This window comes from Heloderma suspectum, chromosome 7 (assembly GCF_057233095.1).
Source record: "Heloderma suspectum isolate Gila_16-S chromosome 7, 16-S_ref, whole genome shotgun sequence".
Taxonomy (NCBI): Eukaryota; Metazoa; Chordata; class Lepidosauria; order Squamata; family Helodermatidae; genus Heloderma; species Heloderma suspectum.
This window is the reverse complement of record NC_139464.1, coordinates 121,521,875-121,541,216: the sequence shown is the minus strand read 5'-3', so window position 1 is coordinate 121,541,216 and position 19,342 is coordinate 121,521,875. Positions and strand designations below refer to the sequence as shown.

Below are 19,342 nucleotides of genomic sequence, written 5' to 3'. Positions count from 1 at the left end.
CGCGTGCCCCACAGTCCCGACTGCCTCGGCGCAGGTGTTCCGCTTGTGCTGGGTTGGGTCCACTCCCCATCAAGAACCAGGCGCCGCGCTTGGGTCCTGGATGGCCTGATGTCACCTGCGGCTGGAAGCCCCTTTTAGCACCTTCAGGGCGCAATCCTGGGCAGGTTCGGGCAGGGGAAAAAAAGTCCTACAACTCCCAGCAGCCCCCAGCCAGCTGCGCTGGCTGGGGGCTGCTGGGAGTTGTAGGACTTTTTTTCCCCTGCCCGAACCTGCCCAGGATTGCGCCCTGAGGCTGTTCAGCCTGGACCACCTGGCTGGGGTCTCCTGCACCCCACCCTTTTTTATGACAGGGAAGACAGACACGAGGCCCCGCGTCCAGACGTGCGCCCAGACGCGCGTCCCTCGGCGCGCCCTCGCCTGCCCCGCCCCGCCGCGGCCGCCTCACCTGTGCCCGGCGTCCCGGAAGAGCCCCGCCGCCCGCCTCACGGTTGCCAGGCAACCGGGCAGGGCCGCGGCCTGCTCCTCCGCCCGGCTCCTCAGCTGCGCGGCCAGGGCGCGCAGCGCGTCTCCCGGCGGCGCCTCCGCCGCCGCCATCGCCGCCGCCGCCGGACGGCCCCGCCTCTGCCCGGCTCCGCCCCGCGGCAGGAGCTCGGCGGCAGCCTCCTCGCAGGGGGCTGAGCGCGCCCTTCTTCCGGGGGCTGAGCGTTGCCGGGTGAGGCAGAAGGGCCTACGGTTCCCGGCATCCCCCCGCCGGCCATGCTGCCTGGGGCATGCTGGGAGTTGTAGGCTTTTTTTTTGACTGTCTAAACACGCTCGGGACTGCGCCCTTAACTTCCATTCGTGGGAGGGACTCAGAAGGTGCGGGGTGTTTTCTCAGCACTGCGTGAGCTCTCAGGGATTGCACCCGTAGGGTTCAGTCCTAACCAGGGTCAGCCGGAACGGCCTACAATTCCCAGCATTCCCCAGCCAGCCATGCCGCCTGGGGCATGCTGGGAGTTGTAGGCTTTTTTTTCTGTCTAAACCTGCGTAGGATTGCGCCCTTAGTGTCCTTATTTAGGCCTTATTTCCTGATATCTGCCCCTCATACATCCCTTGTTCAGTCGTGTCCGACTCTTCGTGACCGCATGGACCACAGCACGCCGGGCCTTCCTGTCCTGCGCTCTCTCCCGGAGCGTGCTCAAGTCCATATTCATTGCATCGGTGATGCTATCCAGCCATCTCATCCTCTGCCGTCCCCTTTTATTTTTATTTATTTATTATTAAATTTATTAATCGCCCATCTGGCTGGTCACCCAGCCACTCTGGGCGATGTACAACATACAATAAAAACAGTTTAAGACAATAAAATTCTACAATAAAAACATTTTCTAAAATACCCTAACCCACCCCAAATGCCTGCCTGAACAACAACGTTTTTAATGCACGACGGAAGCTCATTAAAGAGGGGGCATGGCGGAGTTCCCTAGGGAGGGAGTTCCACAGAGTGGGGGCCACCACAGAAAAGGCCCTCTCCCTCGTCCCCACCAGTCTAGCTGTCCTGGCTGATGGGACAGAGAGAAGGCCATCCGAGGCTGATCTTGTTAAGCAGCCTGTGTGGTGCTGCTGGAGGTGCTCCTTTTGCCCTCAGTCTTTCCCAGCATCAGGGTCTTTTCCAGGGAGTTTTCTCTTCGCATTGTTGTTGTTCAGTTGTTCAGTCGTGTCCGACTCTTCGTGACCCCATGGACCACAGCATGCCAGGCCTTCCTGGCCTCCGCTCTCTCCCGGAGTGTGCTCAAGTTCATATTCATTGCATCGGTGATGCTATCCAGCCATCTCATCCTCTGCTGTCCCCTTCTCCTTTTGCCCTCAGTCTTTCCCAGCATCACGGTCTTTTCCAGAGAGTTTTCTCTTCGCATCAGGTGGCCAAAATATTTGAGCTTCTGCTTCAGTCTCTGTCCTTCCAATGAGCACTCATTGTTGATTTCCTTTAGGATGGACTGATTGGACCTCCTTGCAGTCCAGCGGACTCTCAAGAGTCTTCTCCAGCACCACAGTTCGAAAGCATCGATTCTTCGGTGCTCAGCCTTCCTTATAGTCCAGCTCTCACAGCCATACGTTGCTACTGGGAAAACCATAGCTTTGATTAGACGGACCTTTGTCGGCAAGGTGATGTCTCTGCTTCTGACTATGCTGTCTAGGTTTGCCATAGCTTTCCTCCCAAGGAGCAAGCGTCTTTGAATTTCATGGCTACGGTCACCACCTGCGGTGATCTTGGAGCCCAAGAAAATAAAATCTGTCACTGCTTCCATTTCTTCCCCTTCCATATGCCAGGAAGTGATGGGGCCAGATGCCATGATCTTAGTTTTTTTAATGTTGAGTTTCAAACCAGTTTTTGCACTCTCCACTTTCACCCTTAACAAGAGGTTCTTTAGATCCTCTTCACTTTCATCCCTATTCCTCCCTTATCTTGCTTTTTGCGGGGTGACTTCTGAAAAATGCTGTTCGTTTGTTCAAATAGGCGGTAGCTCCTCTTCTGTCCCCCACCTCATAACTGGGTATTCACGAAGTAACTGCTCTTTAATGGGTTGGAGGCAGTTGCCGCTATTCCATAAGGTAGATCCATTGTGAGGTTATTTGCAGAGGGATAGCCCTGTTAAAGACTAACAAATTTAGGACGCGATCCTACACAAGCTTAGACAGAAAAAAGTCCTACAACTCCCAGCACTCCCCAGCCAGCTTAGCCAGCATTTGCTGGCTGGGGAATGCTGGGAGTTGTGGCACTTTTTCTGTCTAAACCTGCATAGGATTGTGCTCTTAATGAGATTAAACATGCTTGAGTTAAACACAGCAGCAGTTTATACTCATAGAGTGGAGTGTACCTTAAAAGTCCGGTATACCTTAAACATACATTAAAAAGGAAATGTAATGATAAGTTTAGTGAACACTTGTAAATAAATAATAAAGCAGGCATTTCTAAACTACTTATATCTACAGATTTCAAAGTGGTGTGCACAAATTATAAAAATGAAATTCTATAAAACCAATACATAGAATATGTTGTATTTATATATGCATAGGTTGGTAGGCTCAGTTACACAGGGAAAGTTTGCATACATAGATGTGTCATCAACATGGGCCTGAAGATAAAAAGTGTTGGCACATGTCTGATCTTGGGGGGAAGATTATTCAATATAGTCGATGCCATGACACTAAACGCCCTGCTCCAAATAACTGCAGATTGGATCTCAGGAGTATGTAGCACCACTAAGAGAGCCTTACCAGGTGACCTTAGAGGGTCAGAGCAAGACCAGCTATCCTAAGTACATGCATACAGGGTACAGCAGGTGGAGATGTGCCTTTAGCAAAGTGCAAAAACTATGGGCACTTGGCCAATGATCCCTCTGGAAATAGGAGTGCTATACAAATGCAGAGCAATTTCTTTATTTTCATCTCAGAAGGTTATGTAGGAAATGTTGCAGAATGTCTTTGAGCTGCTGCTATCCTATAATACAGTCAGGGCCAGAAATATTGGAACAAGGATAACTGTTTTGGCAGTTGGCCTCTGTACACCACCACATTGAAGTTGAAAGGAAACACACCCAGATGGGAGCGAAGCCAGGACTTTCAGCTGTAATTCAAGGGGTTTGACAAAAGTGGGGCACTAACCATTCAGGAAGCAAGTCCAGCCAAATACTAAACTTTCTCACATTTTTAAACAAGGAAAGTGTTACGGGCCAGTTTGCTAACACAAGAGTCTTCAACCTTTTGGAATCCACCTTTAGTCCAAACATGCATCTGGGGACGCATTTCTTAATTTTTTACCATATATTTGTTTATATGGTGACAGTGCTGCTCTTGCGACCCAACAGTGAGTCACAAGTCACAATCCACTGGCTGAAGACTGTCAGGATTGATTCTGAGCGTATGGAGATAGTTCGCAGTTCAGATTCAGAAGGGGAGCAGCAAGAACCGGGGGAGACATCTTCCCCAGCCAGTTCAGATATGGATAGGCGTGCTTCTCAGGATGCTGGCACCCAGATAGCTGGGCCTGAAGCCTCCCCCCCGCCCCCCAGCCATGAGAATCCAGGAGGAGGAGAGCGCGGGGCGTGACCTGAGGGATGCTAGACTGCGGCGCAGAGCGAAGTGGGAAAAGTTAGAGGCGGAGCTCAGACGGTCGACCCGGTTGGCAATACATGAGGGTCGACATAGGGGAGCATCACTGGAAGGGCGGGGTTTTCCTCCCTAAGTTATTCTAGCCAGCAAGTCCCTGTTCAAACTGCTGGCAACATCGTAGCTCCCATTTGGATTCCTTGCTCGTATTCCTTTGTAGCCTGAGAGTCATCGGGGATTTGCATCTGTAATGAACCTGTTGATAGTGAATTAAAGATGTGAAACTGAAGCCTCTCTTCTTGAGCGTGCATGCATGAGGAAGGTGGGGGCCAAGGGAACGTGACAAAGACCAGTGTCCTTGGGGGGAAATCTGTGGAGCCCCACGAGGGCCGGATTTCCCTGTGCTGGACATCCCTAGTCCTAACACACCCTCCTTCGGAAGCCAGTGAGAATAAGCAGTTGTAGTGTAATAGTGCAACCCTATATATGTCTACCCAAAAGTAAGCCCCATTGCGTTCAATGGGATTTACTCTCAGGTGGCTGGCTGGGGCATGCTGGGAGTTGTAGGACTTTTTTCTGTCTAAACATGCATAGGATTGGGCCCTAACTAAATATAAGCATATAGCATGCAAGAGAATGGATCTAGCCGTAAAGAGGTCATGTGTTATTGTACAAGAGTGTCTCTATTTTTTCAGTGAACTGTTGGGAGAATATGAAGGAAAAAGCTACACTTGCTGAATGCCTGATGCCTGCAATGCATTTGGTAAAGGCATAGGAGCCCTGCCAAAAAATACATGTTACATGTTATAGAATGAAGGAAAGGCTTTACACACTTTTTCTGTCCCTGGAAAAGTTTGGATTTACCTGGAGTTCATGACTCCAGCTTCTTCCTGCACCATGGCTCCCTCCGTCTTTCTGGGTCTGAACGGAAGTTATGGTTGTTGCTAATTATTTCACTTTTGTTTTCATTTTAGTTTTAAAATATTTTTAAATCTCATCAGCCTTTAGAGCAGTAAAAATATTTTTAAAAGCAAGAGCTCTATCAATCTTAACTTAAATAAACACACAAAAGCCATGCCAACTTGTAGCAAAAGGGAATGCTGTTCCATTGTAAATAAGGGAAATAGGGATGTCAGTACAGTGAACAAAACTTAGGCCCAGAACTTTGTATACTCTGTTCTTTTTTTTTCAATTAAACTAAATTCTGTGCCAGTAAAAAAGAAAATATGAGATTTTGCAATCTGCATACATTATACAACTTACATTTATTCTACTTATGCAAGTCATAAAAAAGAGCAATTAGAGAGGTTGGGCATGTATGCACAAACTAGTTTCACAGTCTGGCTAGATCATGCCAACACATTTTTGAGCATATCTTGGCAGACATACTTAAATAAAATTTAAATAAAATCTGAAATTCTTAGGATGCTTAATTTGTTTTTATTTATTATTTAATTACCAGTGTGTTTGACCTTTGAGGCCTTAAACAGTTTGGGACAAATAGCCAATCTACACCACCGATTTAATGTGGAGAGAGAACGCATCAGGGTCATTCACAACAGATGATGTTGTTGCAAATCCGCAGCCACTCCGCTGCTTCCCTCTGGGAAAGGCATATTTTTTTTAAGTCCTTGGAGGGCACAATCCTATCGGGATAGGCGGCTGCCTCCGAACTTGGAGGCGACCACCTATCCAATGCAGGGCAGGAACTGCCCAGAGGGGATCTTCCCTTCCACACTTCAGCTGCCCTGCATTCACAGCTAGACAGCCAATTTTGGCTGTCTGGCCACAAGCAGTTGGAGCAGGGGGGTGGGATGCCGGATGACGCATAGGAAGCATTGGAGCGGCACTTCTGCCTGCCCTGCCCCCAGGAACACCCCGTTTTCGCAGCTCTGTGCTTCTCTTCTGAGTGTGAGGCCAATCCGTGCTGCCTACAAGGCAGTGCGGGAGGGGGTGGAGGTTGGTTCTCAGGGACCTCCGACTGTGGGCTCTGAGGTCAGTTCCTGGGAACCGACCTATTCTATGGCCGTCTAGCCGCTGACTAGCGGCCATAAGATTGCACCCTTAGTGCATCTTTTTTCCTTAAAGCTGCTCCCAAGCTCTTCCATCACAGGTGTGCCCGATCCCCCTGCATTAAATCCTGGGCATGGTGTTTCTTTGTCCTGGAAAGGGGTGAGGCTGCCCAAGGCGCTTTTGGACACAGGCTCACCCCTTCAGACCAAGACAGCAGTTTGCTGCGTCCATTCACAGAGAGCAGCTTCTGATTCATTCATTTCCCCAGTCAAGCGATTGCGCTGTGCCACCCCCTCAGAGTAATGCAGAAGTCTGCTCTCCATCCAAGAAGCCTTTGATTCATTCATTTCCCCCAGGTAGGGTAGACAGGAGGAGAGGAGCAGCAAGGAGGAGAGGGGCGAGAAGCCAGCCTGCTGTTCTTACTATAGCTTCCTGTTTTCTGTCCATCAAAGGAATACCACGGGAAGGGCCCTTTCATAGTTTGCAGCTTGTTTTCCCCGTGCACCTTTTAAACTTTTGCCATTTCCAAATGGTGGATGAGAGGGGAGAGGTGTGGGGTTAAACTAGGGGGGCTTAATTCAGTGCTTCCAAACTTTCCTGAGCAGGGGAGCATGGACAAGGATGGGGAACTCTCATTCGCTGAGCAGAACCTACTGGGTTGATGATGTTCAGTTCTACTCCGCCCACTCAACCCAGAAGTATGGGGATTTCAAGCATTGTGTGACCTATGAAAAGTGGAGTTTTAGGTATGGTATACTCTGCTTTTCTTGCTTTGTGTGTCCCTGACAGAACAAAGCCAGTTTCATGAAAATCCAGATAATACCCGAATGCACATCTCATTCTGTTTTCATGTAGGTCCCGCACAGGTTACTTGAAGGACCGCCTTCATCCATATCAGCCTGCCCATCCTTTAAGATCAGAAAGAGAGGCCCTTCTCATTTTCCAACCCGTGAGAGCAATTAGGTGGGTGACCACACATGACGGGGCCTTCTCTGCAGTGGTCCCACACCTTCGGAACAAGTTGCCATCGGAGGTCCACCACGCTCCATCACTGCAGGCTTTTAAGAAGTCCTTGAAAACATATTATTTTACCATGGCCCTGTCTTGGTATGACTGCTGTTGTTGCTGTTATTGCTGGCTTTTATTGTGTTTCTTGCTATTTTATTGTGTTTGTGTTTTTATAGCTTTTAATATTTTAACTGTTTTTATGTATTTTATTGCTGTAAGCTGCCTTGGGAGCGCTCCTGCCTTGAAAGGTGGCCAAGAAATGTTAAATAAATAAAATCGATTTATATACCACTGAAAATATTTAAAGATATGCATCCAGATATCAAATCCTACATCTTTCTTTGCTGGCACAGAATCACAGAATACACAAGGTATTTCCTACATCTACCATAGCTGTTCCTGCACAGTTGCAAAATATAGGATGTGAACTCAAAAATGTGAGAGCATTAAAAAAAAGGGGGGGGGACTCTCTGTTTTTGTGACAACTTTTTATTTAATTTTGTGCCGATTTTCCCATGAGATATGCTTCTTGTTTTTGTTTTGATATGTACACTTTCCCCCATAAACTATGGAAACTGTGTACTGTAAGATAATTATTTTCTATAGAAAGCTAATGTAGCCCTACATTTAATAAGCATGCCATGTGCAGTATGCAACAATCTTGTTCTAAAGTGACTGATTACAGGGATCTTTAAATTACTGGAAGGATGAATGCCGTCCTGTACTTCTTGTGAGAAAGGATTGTTAATGGCAGGAGAAGCTTTAATACCCCACCCAACCCTGGCCTGTTAGATGAGAGGACCGTTCTAGATTCTGTAGTGGCCACTTTGCAGAGGAGCCGTAGCTCAGTGGCAAGTGAATGCTGAAGGTTCCAGGTTCATCAGCGTTGGCATCTCCAGGTAAAAGGAGCTCAGGTGGCAGGGCAGGAAAAGGCCACTAGTGATCACAGCAGCAGAGACAGAACTGGGCTGGATGGACAAGGCAGTTTCACACGTTCTGCTGTGATGTTGTACTCCTCGTTGTTATGCATAGCTCTGTCCACCCACCCCTTTCTGGTGGGTAACATGCCACACATTTCTCAGCTGCTGCCACTTTTGATCCCGCTCCCAAGCAGAAAATATCTTTGCTGCTTGAACTTGAATTCTGGATGACTTCATTGCTGGATTTTCACATATGCTTGCCTCACCCTGCTCTTTTTCCATCCTCTTTCCTTCCAACCCTTCTATAGCATAAATGCCCTCCACACTTGTTCCATAAAATTAAATTCAGTCGTATCTTATTAACACAAGAGGACATTCAGGTGTTGCCAAAGCATAAACAAGACTGAACACTCATGTTGCTGTCAAAGGCTGATAAGAATCAAACATTGGCCCAGGATGGGACTCGTCTGTATGTAATCCCCGTACATGCACGTTCGATGCAAGAGCACATATTCACAACGGAGATAGGGTTTCACTTCCATTAGAGAACTACCCGTACAATAAAATGTGTTTGAAGACTAGGCCATCTGTCCTTTACAGTGGATCACGCCCAGATGCTGACAGCAGCCCTTTTCTTCCTTCCTGCTACGCTCGCACTTAAAACATTTTTCCTTGTTTGTTCTGTGGCATTAATGTAAAAGGGGGAGTTCCTATAAGTAATTCACAGGCAACATAGTCAAAATATTAAGGTTTTTTTGTGGTGTGAGTATGAAATGGGCAAGGTTGCTGTTGTGTGTAGATACGTTGGGTTTCTCCAACATGGAAAGCGGAGAAAGAAAAACAGTGAATTGTGAAATGTTGACAGTCTGGAAGCTGGTGATCAGGGAATATATGGGGCATAGAAAATAAGAGGATAATCTTAATGAGGAAGTTTTGTGCACAAAAACAGGTACGAAGCAAGTGAGAAACAAGGGAACAGCAAGTAGGTTATGTTGCCTTACATACTAACAAGGGTTTTATTTTTATTATCATTACATTTATATCCCACCTTTTTTCCTCTTGCAAGGAACCCAAGGTGGCCTCCTCTCCATTTTATCCTCTCAACAACCCTGTGAGGTAGGTTAGGCTGAGAGTCAGTGACTGGCCCAAAGTCACCCAGTGAGCTTCATGGCAGAGTGGGGACTAGAACCCAGATCTCCCAAGTCTGAGTCCAGCACTCTAACCACTGCACCGCAGTGGCTCTCTTTTAGGCTCATCCTCAGGAAAGACTTCTCACGGGATGAGCTGCTAGAGCCAAGTGGGGGGCAGGGAGCGCAATTTTTGGCTTGATACAGGTTTTTGCTTTTAGCTTGACTCCCATGTCCATCAGGCTCCACCCTGAGCCACCAGGAACAGGCTGGTGCTTACAGCAGCTGCCCCCAGCTTACATTGCTATCCCATCAGGCTATCTTCTCGCACCCCCAATCTGCCAGGTACCACCTTTGATCTCCCATGTTCCTGTCCTGTCTCCCAGGGTGTGAGGGGCTTGGCACGCAATAATGCGATGCCCCACTTCCCAGCCTCCGCTCTTCTTGATGAAAGCAAGGCCTCTGTGTGTGGGGCTTCTCCCAGGAAATGTCGCTAGATATTCCAAGGGGAAGAGAAGAAAGCTTTGGGTTGCTATACTGGGGCCGGGTGCATTGCTGCCCTGCTAGCAGTGGGGAGCATCCACATCTTGCTGTCCATGCTGGGAGAGCAGAACTGCACCCTATGTCAGACCCATGCTATATGGATAGTCTCTCCATAGGGAAAATGTGTATACCATCACTTATGAAGTGCAGACAAGTGCAGAGTTTGTAAAAAATGAAGAAAGACGTGATGGCTGGAGTGGCCCTCAGCCATAACTCGGATTCAAGCACCAAGAAATGCTTTCAGGAACTATTTTAAAAAGTATGAAGCTGAGGTATTGTGAGAGGGTGTAGAGGTTATTAGGTCAGACAAATCCACTAAAGTCTCTGCAAACTGTAGCATGCCAGGTGCTAGGAGTGTTGTCAAGGAAGAGGTAGAACAGCAGAACAGAGAGGAAATAATTCTAAATCTCAAAATGCATGTAAGTTATCTCACGCTTCCTCCAGAAATTCAGGCAATGAGGATTTGTTAATATGCACATTTATTTAAATGTAATTCAAAGGCAAATGATAAAGTTAATTTAATGGCGATTCAATGAAGTGGTAGAGCGCATCGGGGTCATTTGCAACAGATGATGCTGTCACCAAACTGCTGCCATTCCGCAGCATCTGTCCCCAAAATGCACATTTTTGGAAAGTCCTTTAATGCTGTTGTTTTTTTGTAAATGCAGCTCTGGAGCAGTTCCGTGGCAGCGTGCTCGGTCCCCCCATATTAAATCCTGGGCATGCCTCTGTGAGCTGGTTGTGATCTGTAAGTGATGTGGTCAAGGGGTGGGGCCGCCCCTTCCCCCCGCTTCCCTCTTTTTCCCCATTTGCAGCAGGGCTCCTTTCACAAATAAGTAGCCTGCTTTCCCCATTCGTAATAGCAGTAGCCCTGCATAGAGCCCTGTTTCATTCACAATAGCGGAGTAGCCCGGTTATACGTAGTGCACAATAAAGAATACACAGAGCAGAAGGAGAAAGGGCAGCCAGTAGCAGGAGCTTGCAGCTGCGGTATTTCGCAGCCGCGTTACTGTGATACACCTACAACTGAGGAATACCCAGAAGGGAAGGAGAAAGGGCGGCCAGCCCCTATTTCGCAGTGGCAATTCACCTGCAACTAAGGAAGGAGAAAAGGCGGCCAGCACAGCAAGGCTTCATGTGCCTGGGACAGACCAAAAGCCATTTCATGAAAATCCGGATAATACCAGAAGCGCTTCTCATTCCATTTCTGTGTAGAGTCCCCCAAGGTCTCCAAAGAAATGAATTAAATATCAGAGAAAAGAGCCAGAAGCTAGGGAAGGGGTGTCCATTTTCTACAAAGGATACCCCCAGACTTCTCCCTCTCCCTCCTCCTCATATGCAGTAGGAGCAATCTCAATTTTCCACGCAGGTCTTTGTATAGCCTAAATGATACCATCCACGCACAAGAGGGAGGTATCACCAGGCCTGAAGCATCCCCACAAAACAATCTTTAGGGAAAAAACCTCAGTGGGAGGGCAAAACATGCCAGAGAAGACCATGCGTGCTCAGCAGACACAGAATGTGAAGTGGAGGGGGCAGAAATGGGAGGAAATGGAGCGGCTAGAATCCAGAAGAGAAGCAATTCACACTCTAACAACCTCGTTGTAGGTCGTTCCCGTTTGTTGTTCCCTTCATATCATTTCCAGTATTCAGGCTGTGAGTGGAATTGCTTATGTAGCCAAAAAGGCACCACTTATGCACAAGAGTGAGGTGTCAGCAGGCTTGGGGAACACCAAGGATTGCAGCTATACAGAAAAACCTTCAGAAAAAATACCGCAACCCCCCAAAATAGCCCAATGTGGACTGAGCGTACTCAATGGGCACCAAATGCTGGGTGACTCTTATATGGGGGTGGAGGTAGAAGGGAGTGGCTGATAAACCTGAAGCAGAGCACCACCTCTTTTCCAGCATGTTCTTCCACTTTCCAGGCCAGTTCACACAACACACGACACAGCCAGCTCATCATGGGTTATTTAACCCATGATGAGCCACAGCATGTGCTAGGCACACGCGACTGGAATTTTGAATGCGCAAGCCCTGATCGAGGCAAATGGGGGCTGCGCCATGTCGTGTGAACCTGGCCGTCATGGGTTATTCAAGGGTTAAACATTCTTGCATAACCCTAGTACTAATCAATGTGTGTGGGTTGTGTTACCCTTGAATAAAGCACCATGGCCAGGTTTGCACAACACAGCGCACTCCCCAATCGCCTTGATCGGGCCTTGCATATTCTAAACGGCAACATGCACCCAGCTTGCAAGCCAGGCAATGTCCTTCTGTCACTTTTGGAGTGAGAGTTGGAGGCAATGACAGAGAGAGGCACTGAAACCTGAAACCATTGCATCGCTGGGAAGAGCCCAATTCGAATGTCTGCAATCCCTTATGTCTGCTTCTCCATATCAGCTTGAAACTCTTGACGATGCAGACATCCTTTCTTCCCCCTCTACCCACCCACACCCACCTGCTTTTTGTAACATTTTGCTGACAGAGCTGGAGATCTCAAAAGCTTGCACATTTTTTTGAGATCTTTGAGTTGGCCTAATAAAGGTATTACGCCATAAGGATTTTGGATATTTTTCTTATGGCCAACATGGCTGCCTTTGTTTTTTGTTTGGAGAGGACTGTTATGAAAGTTCGGTCTGTGGTGTTTGATCTGTAATGGCTCTTTCATACTTTCAGGTCACCATGTGATCCTCCCACCTGAACTATGAAATGGTATAGTCCCCGGAAATCTGTGTCACATGATTTATCTGTACCTGTAGATAAGCCCTGTCAAAATTTGGTAGTATAGTCACGACATTTTCTTTAAAACAAAACAAAACAACGGGAAATATGGGCTGGCATGGTCAAGTTAAGCAGAAGATCTAAGATGTAGTGTAGACTTCATTCCTGAAGAAAGGAGTGCCCAGAAAATAGGACTCCATTATAAATCATGTTTTCCAGTGTGGATGGCAAAACTGCATAGCCGTTGCCTCAGGGAATCTGTCTAATTTGTCAGCTAAAATTTATTCTCATGATAGAAAACTAGCCCATTCATGCCGCTTGAAGGCTAATTACTCATGGAAAGAATCTCTACAGCACTGACATAATGTGGCAAAGATACCACATGAGGGTTTGAAGCCTTTCATGAGGGAGGTCAGAACTGTCCCCTCTGATAAATGGGCAAATCTTTAGCCCTACTTCTCTTTGTCTCTCTGGGTGCCTCCAGATGACCCTGTGCTTGTGCACTCACACTGCCTCTTCCACGGAATTGTACAGGGTCCATACATCTTCAGTTGGTAACCCTCCCGTGTTTTCCCACCGTTTATTCTGTCTTCTTTCTTGACAGAAAAAAAAAACTGGGCAGGGCAGGGCTGGTGCAACACCTCCAACCTCCTGAGATGTGGGGGACGCACACACATGCCAACCCCACTGCTGGGGGGCGGGGTGGAGTGCAAATCACAGTTGCCATGTGAAGAGGGGGCAGAAACGCCCTCCCAACAAAAACTGCAAACTCGTTTTGCCCCTTGAAGATTCACCCACCCCAATGTCTGAGCTGAAAGATCTCGTTTGAGGATATTTGGCTCAGCTCTAAGTCTAGCATCTATATTCTGCAGTAACTAAAGTTTCTAGGAGCCTTCAAAGGCAATCCCGCAGGGAACACATTACTGTGGGCCAAATGAGATCTTGTCAAGCTAGGCCTTATTTATTCATTCACTCATTCATTCATTCAAACTATTCCTATCCTGCCTTTCTGCCTCGCCACATGACTCCAAGTAAAAAATAGTAAAAGAGAATTAACAGTCAATAAACAACAGTTTTCAATAAAATAAACACGAAGGCGTGGTGACTGAAAAAGTTGTCGTCCTCCAACAGCCACATCTTCTTCTCACGGGCTGTAGGTGGATCTCTAGAGCCCTCCAGTGTCCACCTCCGCTTCACCAAGAAAGCGGACAAAGGGAATGCAGGTTTGCATATGCTAATGTATATGTACAGATGCACATTTAGAAATAATTACTGTACTTTAAATAGAAATACGATACATCTCTCATAGTACAGCAGCCTTTGGAAAGAGTAACAATAATCCGTAGACAACTGTGAAGCGACTGCAGGCCCTCTGGGAGGATATTGAGTATCTAGACCCATTCCAGTCTGGGTTTCAACTAGGGGTGGACGAAAGTCACTTACCTGTCCTCGAAGCTTGTTCGCGGTGGGGGGGAGGCGCTTCGCTGCTCCCCCCGCAAAGTTCAGGCCGGGGGGGGAGGCTTCCCGCCTCGCCCGGCCGAAATTCAGGCCGGGGAGGAGGCGCCTCACCTCGCCCGGCCGCGAACTCAAAAGTTAAAAAAAAAAAAAAAAACGCCCCCGTGATAGGCTACATGACGATTAACGTAGCCTATCACGGCTAGATCTGCAAAGTCAGCCGTGATAGGCTACGTTAATCGTCACGTAGCCTATCACGGGTGACTTAAAAAAAAAAAAAGCGCGTACGCAAATGGCGGCCCCCATAGGGAGCCGCCATTCACGTTCCTTATTTGGTCGCTGTAGTCTACGTAAATCTTTACGTAGACTACAGCGACCAAATAAGGAACGGGAATGGCGGCTCCCTATGGGGGCCGCCATTATCTGTACGCGCTTTTTTTTTTTTTTTAAGTCACCCGTGATAGGCTACGTGACGATTGACGTAGCCTATCACGGCTGACTTTGCAGATCTAGCCATGATAGGCTACGTTAATCGTCACGTAGCCTATCACGGGGGCGTTTTTGTTTTTTTTTCTTTTATTGCAATGGTGGCGGCGGCAGCCGGTCGAAAGACCAGCTGCCACTCCCGCCCCGGACGAACACCCGCCGAACCGCCGGCCGGACCCGCCGCCGGGAGGGACATTCGGCAAAGGTAAGTCCCGTCCCAGGGGGGGGCGGGGGGGCGGGGGGGCGGAGAATTTCTCCCTGAAACTTGTTCGGGGGGCCGAACACGTTGGCACGTTGGGGGAGAAATTCTCCGCCATCCCTAGTTTCGACCTGGTTACAGGACTGAATCAGCCTTGGTCGCCCTGGCGGATGACCTGTATCAAGAGAGGGACAGGGGGAGTGCGACCCTGTTAGTTCTGCTCAACCTCTCATCGGCTTTTGATTGATGCCATCGACTGTGGTATCCTCCTGCATCGACTCCGTGGGACGGGTATCAGAGGCACTGTGCTGCAGTGGTTTCGGTCCTACCTACGGGGCCGATTTCAGAGAGTAACATTGGGTGACCTTTCCTCAGCCCCTTGGCAATTGAGCTAAGGGGTTCCGCGGGGTACCATCTTGTCCCCAATGTTATTTAACATCTATATGAAGCCTCCGGGAGAGGTCATTAGGGGATTTGGAGCCAGGTGCCATCAGTACGCTAATGACACATAGCTCTATCTCCCGGTGACATCTGAATCAGGAGAGGCTGTGCAAGTCCTGGATCAGTGCCTGAACTCAGGAATGGGCTGGATGAGGGCCAGTAAACTGAAGCTGAATCCTGGCAAGATGGAGGCCCTGTGGGTGAGTGGTTCCCGAGTCCAGGAGATAGGCTCATTGCCAGTTCTGGATGGGGTTGCACTCCCTCTGAAGGATCAGGTCCATAGTTTGGGGGTACTCCTAGATCCATCATTGTCACTGGAAACCCAAATGGCCGCTGTGCCTCGGAGTACCTTTTACCAGCTTTGGATGGTTCTCCAAGTACGGCCTCTCCTGGACAGGAATAGCTTGGCCACAGTGGTACAGGCGTTAATAACCTCAAGACTGGATTACTGCAATGCCCTCTAGGTGGGGCTGCCCCTTTAAGGCTGCTCCAGAAGCGGGAGCTAGTGCAGAACGCAGCAGCTCGGCTGTTCTCAGGAGCTACCCCTTTCCAGCATGCAACTCCTTTTCTAAAGGAACTGCACTGGCTGCCTATTCACTGCTGGGCCAGGTTAAGGTTTTCGTACTAGTGTACAAAACAACTTGTGACCAGGATACCCACGAGGGCACCTTCTTCTTTACCAACCTGCCTAGTCACTGAGATCATCAGAGGGCTTGCTCCTGGTGGTTCCACATGGACTTATGGCCCGATCAGAGGCCACCAGGAGAAGAGCCTTCAGTGTGGTGGCCCCCTTTCTTTGGAATTCCCTGCCCCCCGGAGGTCAGGCAGGCACCAACATTGCGTTGTTTCTGGCACCTCCTGAAAACAGCACTCTTCCAGGAGGCATTCCTTAACTGACCAGTTATGGTTTTTATTGGTATTGTGTTTTTAAGCAAGTATAATTTTAATATGATGTTTCAATCTTTTATCCTTTTACTGTTTTATTCTTGTGTTCACCACTCTGAAATCTGTTCTAGATATGGAGCGGTATATAAATATTGTAAATAAATAAATAATCCGGTAGGAAAATGAAGGGCGGCCTCCTTCCTCTGTTAATGGCACTTGATATTACCCAGTGGCCACATTAGGAGTGGCAAAAAGAAGGCTCTCCTTGACAGGCCCATCCATACCCAGCCCAAACGTTTGGGGGGGGGGGGATGCCAGAAAAAGGAGCAGAGCCATGCATCTGGTTTGCAGGCATTTTCAAGACAAAACTGTAAAAAAAAATATATAATTTGTTTGTACCAAAAAAAATTAGGGGGGCAGAGAAAATTTAGGAGGGGAGGCCCCCCTTAGCCCTGGCTAAGGCTACAGGCCTGCTCCTTGACTCCCCACAAGACTGCGGGTAGGTGATGTTTCTTCTATCAGTAGCACAGATAACAAGTAGTGTCTACTTGACCAAGAGATCCACATTTGAGCAACAGCCATTACATTATATTCCAAGTACTAGTTCTTGTACTGCTAGTTAGTTTTATAGCTTGCCATATCCTGAAGGCTCAGGGCAGCTAACAAAAGCATGTACATGGAGAATACCATGTCATCAATCCATTGAAAGTTCCCCACTCTTTTCTTACTTACTGATTCCCCGAAGGCAAGCGCAAAAAGATTTTACTCCTCCCAGGAAAGGTGCTGAGCGAGCCATGGACTTTGGCAAATCCATAGACTGGAGGGGGGAATTCCATGATCGAAGGAGGCAGAGACATTCATAACTGCTCATGATAATAAAACAGGAGAAGCTGGGAATTTGTGTGTTGCCTTGGAATTCACTGTCTTGAAATGAGCTGTTGACACCTAAATCCTGCCGATAGAAGACAAATGGCTTGAACTTTATTCCTGCCCATAATAAGTACAGAAACAACAAAGGATTCAGTGGAGTAAAAGAGTCAAAATTGCTCTTGTCACTGTTCTAAGGAAAAAAGCTACACTCTTTAATACTTTTCCTTTCTTGTCTTTCACGATTCAAACAGCTGTCCTCGGACATTTATTTATTTATTTACAATATTTGCATACCGCTCCACATCTAAACAGGCAGGCTAACCACCCACTAACAGCACCTTTGTCTTGACTCTTGTCTGGATTGAGCTTTAGTTTGCTGGCCCTCATCCACTCCATTACTCTGCTCAGGCACTGATTCAGGACACCCGCTGCTTCACCTGGTTAGAGGGAAAGGTGAGGTAGAGCTGGGTGTCATCAGCATATTATTTTGATTGATTGATTGATTGACAACATTTGTATAGCGCTCCACATCTAAACAGATTCCAGAGCGGTGAACAACAGGAGATAAAATGAACAAAGAGAAGAAGAGCGAAACATGATTTTAAAATTATTCTTTAAAAAACAGAGTGCCAATAAAACCAGGGCTGTGGTTAACCAAGGAAGGCTTCCTGGAAAAGTACCATTTTCAGTAGGCACCGAAAACAACCAAGTGTTGGTGCCTGCCTGACTTCCAGGGGCAGGGAGTTCCATAGGAAGGGAATGGGGGTATTGAGGACATGGGGCATTCATGGGTGATGTGGATACACCTTTAGGCTCTGATCTTCAATATGTTTGAGGTTCAAGTTTTCTATTTCTCAGCAGGATTTAGAAATCAACAGAGACTTATGTACAGTGCATGCCTATGTATGTTTCCTCCACTGTAAGTCCCACTGAGTTCAATGGGGCTTACTCTCCAGTAAGTGTGCTTCGGATTGTAGCCTTAGGGACTTCCTTCTGAAGAAACTTCCATACAATTATGCTGCTAATGTCAGTTGCACCACTTTTGGGCCCGTAAATTTTCTCTGCCTCCCCCTAATTTTTTTGCAAACAAATAATGAAATGTATTATGGAAATTTTAGAAAACCAACAGGAAACCCCGTTTTTCTTCTTACAGAAGAAATTATTTTGCAAAATTATTTTGCCATTGCGAACTTCCTTGGGCAGGGGTGTTCTGTTTCTCAGTGCCAACATGGCCCATAGCCAGCGTAGGGGGGAGGCGCTTAGGGGGACGCTTTTAGATAGATCACAAATAATGAGCTATCAAATTACCACACTGTGTTTGACTTGAGTTCCCTCCGTGAAAAGAGGAAAAGCAGCAAGAGGAGCGAAATCACTGAAAGAGAATGGAAGACTCAGATATGGGGAGAAGGAGGGGGAAAGGGAAGGGGGAAAGGAAGCGTGTGAAAAAGGGAGTCGTGGTCCTGCATTTGAAAGGGAAGCAGAAAGCGCTGTTTTAAATGCAGGATTTTAGGCTGATGTAGAGATGCCCATGGATACACATACATAGTCTTTATTTAAGGTGGGACAAAGCAGTCCAGATCCTTAGACAGCTGTCAGGGTACAGGGCTGGATGGGGCAGAGGTGCCCCTCAGCAGGCAGAGAGAAGCTCTGCTAGTAGGCGCACCTCAGCAGGCCATGTTCATCCCTGGGGCCACGTTACTCTCCACAGGCGTAACTGTATCACCAGCAGGTTTCCCACCAATGGCCCCCAAATGGGGTGTTCCCAGGGTGGGATGGATGGGGCCAAGGCTCTTTGGTTTCCTGGGAAGGCCTCAGGGTCGTCCTCCCTCTAGGCCAGGCTGGAACCGGCACAAATGATCCCCTCCACGGGAACCAGGGGTGACGGGGCAGGAAAACTGCGCACCACACAGGACACAGAACGGTCGGAGCAGCCCCCGCTGCTGCCCTGGCTGTGCACGCCAGCCGTGCTTTGCCAGTGGTGGCGGATCACTATTTTGCACCACCCGCAGATTGCACTGGAGGAAATGAATGCAAGGGCTTCATGAGAGACGTCGGTTTTGAGCCTGGGCACGGAGGAAGAGAGAGGAGAAGGCACCACACAGATCTTCCGGGAGGCATAATGCACAGATCTGTGAAGGGACGTTTGTCTTTGTTTTCATTTCATTTATTGATCTGCAGCACCTTTGAGCTACCTTTCTCTATAAAAATATACCTAAGCTGGGTAACAAACGAAAACAATGAACATTTATCCAAAATACAAAATAACTGAAATGACAGTACAATTAAAAGACCATTAAAGCAGCAGCAGTAAAACTCCAGACAGGATGTGCATTGGTATAGACAGGTTTTAGTTGCCTGCCAGTTGGTGGGAAGCAACAGAGCCCTGCGAACTTCCTTGGGCAGGGGTGTTCCAGTATCTCAGTGCCACCACATGGCCCATAGATGGGGGGGTGCCTAGGGGGCCTGCCCCCCTAAATTTTCTCTGTCCCCACTCAATTTTTTACACACAAAGAATTACATGTATTATGGAAATGTTTGAAAGCCAACAAGAAGCCTACATTTTTCTTCTTAAAGATGCTGTT

General features: G+C 47.9%; 1 protein-coding gene across 6 annotated transcripts in view; it reads right to left on the bottom strand.

Annotated features, from left to right (window-relative positions):
* The window catches only part of ATXN10 (ataxin 10), a 116,424-nt gene extending 115,807 nt beyond the window's left edge, over positions 1 to 617 (bottom strand). For all 6 annotated transcript variants that reach the window (XR_014784505.1, XR_014784506.1, XM_084811313.1 and 3 more), the window contains exon 1: positions 446 to 617. Coding sequence is in view for 4 of the 6 variants with exons in the window: in XM_084811313.1 (XP_084667439.1) it covers positions 446 to 594 (149 nt within the window). In the remaining 2 variants the exon portion in view is untranslated. The remainder of the gene's footprint in view (positions 1 to 445) is intronic.
* Positions 618 to 19,342: the final 18,725 nt, after the last annotated feature.